The sequence below is a fragment of the Pholis gunnellus genome (assembly GCF_910591455.1).
Source record: "Pholis gunnellus genome assembly, chromosome: 9".
NCBI classification, from domain to species: Eukaryota; Metazoa; Chordata; class Actinopteri; order Perciformes; family Pholidae; genus Pholis; species Pholis gunnellus.
The window spans coordinates 13,319,804-13,332,812 of record NC_136535.1 but is presented as its reverse complement, the minus strand read 5'-3'; the positions used below and the strand labels follow the sequence as shown (position 1 = coordinate 13,332,812).

The following is a 13,009-nucleotide window of genomic DNA, read 5'->3' as shown; positions in this document are numbered from 1 at the left end:
CAGAAAAACAGGGACAACACCCTGCCTACTGCCCTCTTTTTCCACTTAATCTGATTACTCCTTGTCCATTTTATCCCTTCATTAAACCCATCACTCGTTCCATCTCCACTCTGATTCCTCTGTTTTTTCCCCCCATCGTACTTTGCTTCTTTAGATCCCTGTGTGTGTGTGTGTGTGTGTGTGTGTGTGTGAGAGTGTGTTATATGTGTGTGAGGGGCGCTGTCTGCCTGCTGGTTGCCAGGTTACCAGTCTAATTGAGGGGCCTCTGGAGAGTCGCTGTTATCAGAGCCTAAGCCCTCTGTTCTGCTTACCACTCTCATTCTTTATTTTTTTTCCGCTCCATCTCTCTTTTCTAGTGCATCCCTTGCATTGAAGCCATCTCAATAAACATTTTTCTCCCCCTAAATTTTCATTTCTTATATAAAACTGATTATATTTCCATCCTGCCTATCGTCTATCATCTCAGTTGCCTCAGAAAGCCGTACGCCGTGCTCATTTCTCTCTTTCTACCCACCTTTGCCTTCGTTTTGCTCAGCCTGTCAATACTTCTTTTACTGTTTCATCTCTGCCTTTCATCAGCTGTCTCCACTAGCCCTTCAGCATCACTTTTCTCTGGTTATCTACCGCTCTTTCCTGCATCTTGCCATTATTCTGTCACTGGATCTAGCTTTTATCTGCCAACAAACATGGCAGGAATTCCTTATCCTGTTACACAACTGATCCCTCACCCACACGAGAACAAATCTACTCTGCTGACATGCAAACACAAACAGCCAAAGAAGAACTTGTACCAAGATTAATACAAATGTTTTCTCAGATGATTTGAGTCTTTTTGAGAGAAAGAGAAAGAAATCCTAAACCTGAGACCAAAGGGTAATTTATTAATTCCCAAACCTAATATCAAGCAGTAAGAGGATGCACATGGAGCTGACGAGAGATCAGCTTTTACAAACATTGATAACGCCAAAGAGGTGAGCGCTTGCACTTGTTAGCACACACCTCAAAGTCCTCCAGCTAAGCTTAAACTGCAAGACTACAGGGAAAACTGCAGTACATACTAGATCAATCACATTTTTCCAATCCATACACCAAAAACACTTAAACCTAACTCCATTTAAACCCAGAGGAAATGTTGAAGGATAGAAATTTGGACCTTTCATGTTACTAAAACCAGGACCTACAAGGCCCATCTTCTCAATGACCCTCATCTTGCCTTCTCATCACTTCCTCTGCAGCTTTTAGTGCATCGCTCCCTGCTTTGACACTTGCTTTTCCCCATCAAAGAAGCTCCATCCTTCCCCCCTCAATGCCTCCCCCGGCACATTCAGCTCATGTCTTTTGCCTTTCATCTACCTCTCTGCTTGTTCCCACTCTCCATCTCCACTGCATTGCAGACTTTCTTCCCAAGCAGCAGAGCTGGTTATAGAAAAGCAGAAGTACAGCTGTGAATGATGCACTTGCTTTTCTTTAATCACGACTCCTTCATTCCTCGCTAGATAAAGTGGGACACCGCTGTCACATGTCCCACGAGAATCACACAGAACCATAAACATGCATGCACACATTAACACAACCCCTGCAATCAACCATTCACATTTTAAATTCCCTCTCTCACAATTGCGCACACACAGAGTTCAGTCACGACACTATCAACTTGCACACCTCATGCCTCCTTGACATGGATTGATGAGGCTAGATGAAGAAGAGGTGGAGGGGAGGTAGGACATTATTCCCTTGAGTCAAGTGCTCCCTTAGCAACCAGCCAGCCATCAGATTCACAACACAATCACGTAAGCACGAAAAACAGAGAAGTACTTCTACACAATGACTCACAAGTCCTACACATGTGCTACAATGTCGTAGTTTCAACGTGACATTCAAGGATTTAATATAAACTGAACTGAGGAGATAAAACACGATATTCATGCAACCAGCAGAGCTAATAAACAACAAAACATCAGCTTGTGTCTGTCAAAATGAAAATTAAACTAAATGAATATGAAGTTCATGTAGGTCTGAGAACTACCTGGTAAGAACAGTTTTCCTGGTGGACCATCTTTCACAGCATCCTAGAGCGAAGTTGGCTGAGCTGGTGGAACAGGAGCGGGACTGGGGACTATGTTTTCCAGCCCTGCAGCGGTATTCCAAAGGAGAGGATCCTACCAAGTCCTCGATCCAAACTAAAGAGATCAATTCTCCTGCTTGCCTGTCCTAGAGTTTGGTCTTCTTCCTCTGCTTTCTGTCTATGTTTTCTGATCGTTTCCTGGTCTGTCTTTATGCTAGGAGAGAGGAACAGGGTCTGATCGCTGCTTCCCCAAAGCCAAAAGAGGGAGAGGAACGAGAGACTGGAGGAGGGGTGTGAGAACGGGAGAGAAAAAGAGGGAGGGAGGGGTGCAGGGAAAAGCAGTGTGCACTCCCGGTCGCCTTTCTCTGTCTGGTTCGGACTGAAAAGGGGGAGGAGCCGTTGGGCTGAGTGTATGCAGAGTCGGCCAGCGGGGAGTGGGGACGGTGGAAAAGTGAGGGAGGGTAAGGTTGGCGCGGGTCAGGGTCGGAATGTCATTCTGCTGTTTCATCTGGAGCAATGCCAGACAGAGAGAGAGAGAGAGAGAGAGAGAGAGAGAGAGAGAGAGAGAGAGAGAGAGAGAGAGAGGAAGAGAAGGGCAGAGGAGTGACTTTCTTCCTTAACCTTTCGCTTAATCCCTACCTGTGCTGCATAAACGTTCAACAAAGATAGGATGCTGAACAGGGAAGGTTATCAAAGTCTTGGAAGATGTCAAGAACCAAAAGATGGCATTTAAAACATTTAGCCAGTTTTAACAGTTTTATTTAGGAAAAGATGTGCATCACTCACTGATGTGTTTGTGTCATCTTAGCCTCACAGTGTAAAAGTACACATAGTGCGTGGGCGTTGCATGGTTTGTCCATTTTCCCCTCAGTCTGTCTCTTTGTTGGATTATAATCTCAAACAGCAGATGGCCGGTTTAAAATCCACACGCAAGCCAACCTACTTAAATAATCTCTCCCTTCTCAATCTCTCCATCCATCCCTCTATCCTGACCTCTTTGCATTACTGTAATAAACCTCTCTTTGTTGTCTGCTTTTCTTTCTTCTTGATCTCACTGCGATGTAAACATCATGCTTAGTGAGATTGTTGCTCTGGGGCGTCACCGCATTATTCTGTCGAATCTTTTGCAATTAACCCGATTAATCATTTAGTTAAGTCAGTTGTATTTATACAGCCCACAATTACAAATCAAACATTTTATAGAACAGCCTGAAACAAAATGATATTCAATTAACAATAAAAAATAATGAAATCATACATCTGTTTCAGCTTTTATGTTTTACTTAGCAAGTTAGCAAGCCTCCTGTTCTCTCACCCCTCCTCTCCGGCCAGATCTCTCTATCTGATATTGATCTTTGGTGGGTGACGCTGCTTTTCCCGATAGGAGCAATCTTAAGTTTAATGACCTGGAAGCGGATCGATGAGCTCCCCGCTCTGATCTCTCTGCTGCACTTCACTGGCTCTGGTTTGGCTTTCTGCGTGGTGCCCATCTGGGGCAGACGGGAACAGTGCCCATCCTGTCTCACTAACCTTGGATATAATCATCTGTGCATGACATTGACCGGTGATAAACTTGTTCTTCTTACAGCGAAAGCGACCAAGCGGGCCTCGTTAAAGCACTCATAAGCTTATGCTGAGTTTACAGGCATACAGTAAGTAGGGGGAAAACAGAGAAGCCAAGCGAGAAATAGCAGAGAGATTAAAAAGTGGCTGGTGAAAGGAGACAACATAGCAAGTCAAGGGAACCGTAAATTCTTTTCTCCTTTTCAATTTCTGTGTTGCTGTGTTTCCGCTGCGTATGTTAAGTTGTGTGTTTTCCACTTCATTAGCCATTAGAACCTGATACATAGATTTGGTAAAATAAGGGTTGTTGCTGTTGATCGCCTTGCATGTCTGCCCTCTAGAGACCGACAAGTGCTTAGAGAAAATCACAATCTCAAGACGTTTAATAAGTGGTGACTTGTAGTGACGTTTTGTTGGGACTACACAGCTCAATCACATTTAAGCTAATGAAACTGCGGATCCCAAGAGCAGTAATTTAATAGGGAGGTTCTTAAATTTGGTGGCAAGTATACACTTGAACTGAGTTTCTCTTAAGTTGTTTGTGTGATTTAAAAAAGTGCTTGTGGGATCATCCAACTGAAACCCCCCCCTCCCACACACCATTCCTGAAACGGACAATCTTTATTATCTTCACCACATTGAAGCCTGATGCATCTCCCCTTTGAACACAAATGCTACTGATTAGTCTTTCTGATGTACATGCAGACTGAAGCAAGTCCACGCATATGCACACGGACAACCACAACTTTGATGTCCAACAACGGTGCTTTTGATACAGGAAGCCACAGCAACCCCCCTTTTCTCTCCTCTATCACCATGACAGCAGTCACTACATCCCCCCCCCCCCCGCTGACCTTCACACGGTTGTCACGGTTACAATCTGAGTCATAGCACAGGTGGAGACCGAGGCAGCCTCTCTGTATCCACACCAAAGAAGAAGAAGAACGCCTGAATAATGTATAGCTCCTGATTAGTAATTGAAATAGCACTAAAAATACAAAAAAACGGATTAAATATGTGGCCTAAATAAGCACAAAGAAGATTCAGAATAAGATTAACTGGAGACAGACAAACCGACTCAGTTAGGCCTCCCACACACTGGCCACAATATGACATGTCTTCCTGCTAAAATATAGCTCTATGCCGACTCTGATGCCAAACTTCGACAGTAGTATGTAATTTATTCCTGCACGGAGCGGGACAATTGCGGCTATGTGTGTCACTCTGGCTGTGAGGGTGTGTTGTAGTGTACATCGAGCACTGGAGCAGCTCGTCTCATCCTCGTTTTCCTCCTCTCATCCCACACATCAAAACAACACTCATGCGGGGCTCTGTGTGTTTAACTCTGCCGAGGGCATACTTATAGACGCAAACAGAAATAATGAATACCTAATCATAAGTCACTGATAACAGAGAGAATAAGATGGTGGTTCACTCTACTGTACTCTACTAACGGGATACAGAGAAAGATGGAAATGGTACTGTGGGTGGTGAACAGGGTTGGGTCAGATTACTTTGAAACGTAGTCGGTTACTGAATACAAGTTACAAGGCAATTTTTGTATTCAGTATTTACAGTTCAAATCACCTTTACAAACACCTGTACTATAGGTGTACTGTGTGTAACACATGAGGGGCACTAATCATAAAGTTCTTCTTCCTTTTTCAATAAATAAAGGAATAAAAAAAAAATCTTTTTTCCTTAAATCATTATCAAAAAATGTCGCCATGAAGAAAACTGGCAACCTGAGAGGAGTAATTTACTTTGATGAATTTACAGTCAAGCTGTGACGCCTCCTCTCTTCGTCTGACAAACAGCTCGCCCTCTCTCTTTGTAGCGTCCTTGCCATCTACCCCTTCTTCCTTTCTTCTCTGGCCTTTCGGTGTTACTACATTCGCTTTCTTTTCACCACATTTCTTCCACAAATCTTCCTCTTTCTTCCCCCTCCTGCTCAGCAGGAGGACGGTGAGCACAGATGCTTTTAGCGAGCTGACATTTTGTGCCAGTGTAAAAACAATGCATAGCAAAGCAGGTTGGCTCAGTGTGAGGGCCAGATTCTGGCGGTAATGAGCTCCCTCTGACAGGGAGGAACTGATGTGGAAGGCCAGGGAGTGCATATGTGTGTGTGTGTGTGCTCAGTCTTATGATCCGCCACCAGAGGCTGTTCTAATGAGGACTGCATGTCTACAGTTGGTGGTGGAAAGACTGAGCATGCTGTGACCACCAGGCTGCATTAACATTTGCTTCACCTTTTTAAATGCGTCACAAAAAATGTGTATACCAACTGAGGGAATGATTAACTGGCCACCAATTACACCATGTGCAATGACACAGTTTATTACGAAAACAGAAGTAGTGAGTCACAGTGAATATTAAGCAGCTTCGACACAGCTTCTTGCGGTCATGACTACAGATACAAAGTTGGGGAAAGCAACAAGAAAATGTGGAAAGGAGCTGACTTTGGTCCGGAGCTGAAACAAGTAATCGTTTATTCTACAATTCATTCCCCAAACAATTCATATTTTTTTCAATAGAAATTCCAGATCTCAAATTAGTAGATTTGCTGCTTTTACTGGTTCTTACATCATTATAAATGGAATATCTTTGGGCTTTAAACTTTTGGTTGGAATAAAGAAAATGTAAAATTTGATTGTGAAATAACTATTAATTAATAATTATTTATTTAGTTATTTTTGCCTTTATTTGACAGGGGGGTATGACATGCAACAAAGGTCTTATGGCTGAAATTGATCCCGAGATGTAGCGGTTGTATGGCATGCGCTGTAACCACACAATCCACATGGTAGTTCATTTAATATTTTTGGATTTTGGACTGTTGGTTGAACAAAACAAGCACCATGAAGACGTCATCACAGGCTTTATTTATTATAAATATATAATATATTTCTTTTACAATTTTCTGACATTTTACGGACTAATCATCATGAGCTGCAGCCCTACTTCAGCCTGATGGAATGATTATTCTTGTGTTATTAGAATGTGAGGTGATCAAAATGTGCTGTGCTCTACAGTAACAGATGAAGCTCTCTGCATGACCTGGCACAAATTCCCTCTCTTGCTCTCTCTCCCTGTCTGTTATGGACGGACACACACACACACACACACACACACACACACACACACACACACACACACACACACACACACACACACACACACACACACACACACACACACACACACACACACACACACACACACACACACACACAGAAAGCTTATATAACAGTCAGAATCGTGAAGACAAAAATACTCTTGGTTCGTTGGGGTCTGTGTGGGTGTGCAGACGTGATTTAAACATGGCTTGTATTTTTAGCCCGTTTTAAACACAGCAAGTTCACAACCCACGTTTCTACCTCTCACAAGCAGACACCCAAACACACACACACACACACACCCACGCACACATAAAAAACCCACACTCTGTAATTAGGAGCAGAGAAGACCAGTGTTTCATGTTTCAGCTCCACCCAAACAAGCAATCCACGCAATCCAAGCACACACATCACAAACACAGGCCATTGTGTGCGTGTCTGACTAAACCCTTTATTCCTTCCAAAAAAGAGACAGGAGAGGTGATGGATAAGAGCTTAAAATCCTTCACTGCTTGGAAAACATAAACCCTCTTTCTCTCTTTCTCAATTTCCAGCTCTCACTCTGTTTTTGTTGCCTTCTTGCAATAAACCTTGTTTTTTATCTCCTTCGGTCCCGTTCTTACTTATAAAGCCGGCCTGTGCGCCTGTGTGTGTTTGTGCGTGTGTGTATTCGGCTCTGCTCTGCAGTGACTGTGCAGAATGAGGACTGACACGAAGCTATAACATTAGAGGCCGTCTCCTCACTGCTACATAAATCCCCATTTCCTCCACAGCACGCTCTGCCACTCACAGCCTGCGCCCCTCTTTGATAGTTTTTATAGGGTGGAGAGGGGGACCCAGGCAGGAGGGGGGGGGGGGGGGGGGGATACTCTCCTGCTGTATTTTGGCTGTGTGAGAACATTAGGCTATAATGCTTCCTGACAGATTGAGGAAGAGGACAATTAGCAGGGAACAGGAGTGGGAATGGCAATGAACAACAGGGGATGTCTGGAAGAAAGGGGGAAGGAGAGAAGAGAAAGAGAAGGTGGAGATTGGCAACTGGGTAGAAAAATGAGTTTTAGACGTGGTATGAGCCTAAGCTGACTTCCATGCCAGACAGGATATAACCGGGTACAACACATACTGACGAGGGGTTTGACTCTCAGGCCTTGGTGAATCATGGTTTGAGTGATTCAGAGGAAGGGTGTGTTTGTGTGAGTTCTATCAAGATGAACCAGACAAACAGGGGAGGAATGTGTAGCTGTAGGCTGTGCCTTTCCACCTAAAACACTGTTATTTTATCTCCAATCATAGCAGCATATTTATCTGATTTACCCACAATGCAGCTGGCTTGCCTGATGACATGACTCTGAATCATCACACCAGTGTAGGTGAAATACTTAGTGCCCTTCCACCTCAACAGACCACATAGTAAGCGTATCTGTCTTTGTCAGTTAATCTACACCTATAGCATCATATTCACAATACAAATAGGTTTGCATGTGTTTGTTTACGTGTGCAGATGAGGAAAACATGATCAGGCAGCTGATTAAACTGTACTTTGACACCAGATAAGAGCAGTTTAGTACTCCTGCCGAGGCGGTCTATGAGACTCGAACTTAATAACCTTTAGTATTTCTTGGGCGTTGTGTTTTGTGAGCCAGCTGGTCTATCTAAAAGTTTACATGAGCATGTGCAGGTGCGTACCCTATCTAGACAAAACATGGCATAGCAGACCGCCTGACTTGTCAAACTTTCCTTTCCAATACAGTTGAAGGCCATGGGCTCAAACACTACTATATCATTGCTACCTGACACACAAAGCAGACAGTTGGCCATGTGGCACATTTGGCTGATTGAGCATGTTAAATCACCGACAGTGATAGAGCCAACTAATTGGCTGTTCAGTCTGTCGACGAACTGTTTCTTACCAATTTGAAGGTGCTATGTGCGTTTGATTGGGAGCATTTATTTTGCCCCTCCGCGGCTGGCAACCTGGCGACGGCTGAGCCGGCGGCTCGCAGCTAACGGTGCAAACAGTGCAAACTACGTAAAACGTGCTGACAGAGCGAACAGTGTGGATGGGTGCTAGGTCGTATGAGAGCAGTGGCCATGAGCTAACCAGTGGGGCACGCTAACATACACAAACATGCACTAAAAGCATTGCACGTCCGGCCCGGCTATGCCAACACAGAGAAGCTTGGATAACAACACACACAGAGGGAGAGCAGCTTCATTCTCAACGTCATTCTCTGCTCAGGTAGACATTACTCCACTATATCTTTAGCTGATAGTGGCTTGTTGCTATATTAATGCTCTGAATCTTTACGGTAGTTTGTTCAAATCTTTTACTCCTCAAGCAGAGGAATACAATGCCAGCTGCACCGTCTTATCTGACTTGTTCTCTATTTGTACTCCAGGTGTATATATAACAACACCCTCTAAACAGATTTGTCTTGTGTTTAGGAAGAGTTTTTGGATTTGACATCCTCCTTGTTTCCTCCATGCACGTGCATGTGCAGACTGTTTAAGCAGTCGCCAGTCGGTTCTGGTCTGTGGTGTGTGCAAGAGTAGCTTTTAACAGAAGACCTGAGGTGACATGAGGCATCCAGAGGCAACACAAAAATGTTGTTCAGTTGGCCTCTTTCATGTTATTTGAGCTCGACTTAGTGTGTCAGAAACTTTTTCTGCACATCAAAGTAAAGGGACTTTCAAAGCAAGTGTACAGAATGAAGATTTGCGTATTTAAAACAGGATTCAAATACACATGGACTGCATATTTGTTGATATTCTGTCTTTGCCAGAAAGGGGAAGAAAATAGAGGGCTACCAAGAAGTAGCAACCCACATATGGTCAGAGTCCTTCCAGTATGAACCTGCTCTTTGTTAAAGGGTCACACAGAACATTAGTTCTGAGGAAACTGAGATGCATGGACAGATGTGCAGCTGGCTCTACTTTATGTTCCATTCTCGACATATTTAACTTTTCTGTTTCATACAGACTCAAAAGACAACATTTCACAGCAGAGGAATGTTCCCTATTATACAATTAAATCAGGAGTCTTTGTGTCAAACGATTGATCTAACTTTGAACCTGAACTAGCCCTGGTTTGACTACACATCACATGTACATTTAATGTTGAAAGGGGTCAGACAAACCTGACAGAAAGCAGACTTCTACACATTTCACATTTTGCTTTACCTGAGTTAAGTGCCCGACTTGCTGTGAGGAATCCAAGGTTAAGCTGAGATGAAAAACACGGCACTTATAAAAACAAGAAGAAGAAAAAAAACATCTACCCACAGCAGCAGACTGTCAGGATACCATGAGAAAAAAAACAGATATCCTTTGAATCAGTGAGGTGAGAGTGTGCATGTGCGTGTGTAGACTAAAAGGAGACAGAAAACTGACTCTGAAGCAGAGACGGTGAAGTCCGTGTGTGTAAGGAGAGCGTGTGTGTGTGAGCTGCAATGTGCAGTGGGCCGGGCGTGTTTCAGCTGGTACCGGCACATACATGCACACATTCACTGACACACACACACACAATAAACTGTGGTTAAGCCGAGAGGGCTGAACCAGACACCGGAGCCTCAGAAGGCGCGCTCTCCACACCTGGCTAAAGCCCTGCCCCCCCCCCCCTCTCTGAAACCTCCTCCCACTCCCTACCCATATATATACGTCACTGACTATCTACTCCTCCAACTTTCCGCCCTTTCATGCTAGCTACCGCCTTCATTCAAACCATACCCCACAAACCTTCTCTTACCTCCCTCTTCCTCCACGGGTTCTTTATGATCCCATCAAGCTGCTGCTCTCCATATTCAGACTTGCCTTCTTTGCTTGCCCACGCAAGACCGAACTTAAGTGTAACTACGTTGTACTCGTTGTCTGCACCTATTTATTTCCAAAATAACTGCACTGACTTCTCAAACTCTCGAAACTATTTCTTTCTTCTCCTAACCTCGTCCTCTCTGGCTCTACGTGGCACAGTCTGAGTACAGGGTGAAGGTAGTAGTTAGGTGGTTAGTGGAGGTCGGCCAGCGCAGTTCAACTGCTGAACTTGTTCATAATCACAGAGAGCGGTGTATAGAGAGACAGAAACAGTCTAACCTCTCTCTGCCTTTGCTCTTTTCTGGGGAAGAGCACTCCACATTTCTACAACTCTTGGCATTTTGTTTATAAAGTGTCCTTGAGCAGCACTTTTCAAAGACATAAGATGTTCATCGACCTTTTACATCCTCTGATAGCTGGAAAAAACAAAAGATCATCACATCTGTTCTAACAGCAGAGATTATAAATTCAAAAGTTGTCCACATTTTTACAAGGCAGATGGAATTATGGCAATCGCGTCATGTAAACTATGTGGCTTTATTGTAAGTCGTTTCTAATGACTTTAATTAAATAATCTCACATTGAATTTGCATCAAGTTGGGAGGCTCGTAAAGACTAATTCAAAAAAATATAGTCAAAATTAATGCAGCAGATGAAGTTATGATAATGCAAGTTGACTTTTCCACATGTGTCCAGTCTTTTTTAACAAAAGGTTTTGGTTCAAAATTGTACATCATCTCTGACTTAAACCTCCTCCAGAGTTACAGAGGACATTCGACAGTTTTCATAGTCAACGGATCCAGACGTGTACAATTAGTGCACGGATATAGATCTGTGTGTGTGTGTGTGTGTGTGTGTGTGTGTGTGTGTGTGTGAAAGAGAGAGAGAGATATATATTCGCTACACTTTTAAAGTAGGAGTGGTGCTGCAGATCCCAGCACAGGCCCAATCTTTTTAAGCACAGTTTGCCCAAAGGGTGTTTTTAAATTGTGTGAGTAAGTCTAGCTGTGTGCGCTCTGAGATTGAAAAAGAAGTAGCCGCTAGGCATGGATTCAACACACAGGTAAATTCCTGAGTGTAGATAGCAATAAATGTAGACTGATCCCATCTCTGCCTTTTTCACCTCAAGACCGGCTCAGGAGAATAATATTATTGTTGTTTGCCTTTCAGGGGTGCGGGGCTAAATGGAGGGTTAGAGGTAGTGTACTTGAGGTCCCTGCGGGCCACTCCCTGCCACGCGACTCCAGAGTTCATCAGAAATAAATTACAAACAGACCAGCGTGCCCCTCATCCTCAGGAATCCCCCGGACCCCAAAGCCTGCAGGCGGACGCGGAAATCACAGAAGCCAGAAAGTACCACGCCCTAACTAAACACACCAGCACCAAAGTGACTGGTTCATTTGCACAAAAATGAAATAACATGCAGGATAAGTGAAGGTTTTTGTGGCACAGATGTACCAGTATTAATCTACAAGTAGATGAAACATGTCATTGCATGATGAAAAACCAATGGCACTCTAGGTTCGTGTTTGAAAGTCAAATGCAAAGGAATAGTTTGACATTTGGCTTAATTGTAAAAGTGACAGGACTGGCACTGTAACAGCAGAACTTGTCCTGTTTGGCTTTTGGTTGGATTAAACAAAAATGATATAAATTGCTAATCATGGAGCGTTAGAGGTGCTGGTAGGTGGATTTTATCACCTTTGGACAGAGCCAGGCTTGCTGTTTCCAGTCTTTATGCTACGCTAACTTAACACACTGCTGGCTAGCTTTATAATACCATACATGGCAATCTTTTCATCTCACTCTTGGCAAGTTAGTGAATAGGCGCATTTAACAAAATGTCAAACTGTTCCTTTGAATGTAGCTAAATTCACTTTTCAAAGACCTATACAAACTCTCCCGTACTATGATTCAACCCTGTCTTTGACCGGAATGGTCTGTTGACATGGAAATGTGGACAGGACAACCAGAGTGCAGGAAGAGGTCTAAACGCTATATTTGAACATGTATACAATACGTGTGTATGTGGTGTTCTGTAGTTACTGCATCTGGCTGGAGACCAGCTAAACCCGTCTCCAGGCACATGGCTACCACTCCAGATTATTAGCTTTGAGCTTCACTGTGTCCCGTCTGTCTGAAAGCACAGATGCTTTTGAAGCTCTACTGAAGCATGAATATCTCTGTCCCTCTGGACCCCAGCAACATCCCAGACAGACTCCTCCATACATGAACACACGCATCATCTCGCTAGTGGGTCCCGCCTGAGCGGATGTCTAAATATTTAACAACATTTTAAAAGCACCAGCCCACTTTTTCTTCCCGGGTGTCTGTTAAATCCTTCACATTTCAGAAGTAAGAAACTCAGATGCCCCCTGACATAGACAGACACTGGGGATTACTTATAGGAATGTCTCAGTTCCTAAATTATCTACTTTTGTGCTCTTGCTGGCAG

The 13,009-nt window shown here is 43.7% G+C and overlaps 1 protein-coding gene across 4 annotated transcripts in view; it reads right to left on the bottom strand.

The window, feature by feature from the left end:
- schip1 (schwannomin interacting protein 1) overlaps window positions 1–13,009 on the bottom strand; it is a gene marked incomplete at its 5' end in the record, with an annotated part of 188,696 nt that overhangs the window by 19,776 nt on the left and 155,911 nt on the right. Inside the window, one exon of one of the 4 annotated variants that reach the window (XM_079165864.1) lies at window positions 2,027–2,282. The exons of the other annotated variants lie outside the window; for them this stretch is intronic. Coding sequence (XP_079021990.1) covers window positions 2,027–2,056 — 30 coding nt within the window. Of the gene's footprint in view, window positions 1–2,026; window positions 2,283–13,009 lie in introns of those variants that run through there. 4 annotated transcript variants of the gene reach the window in all.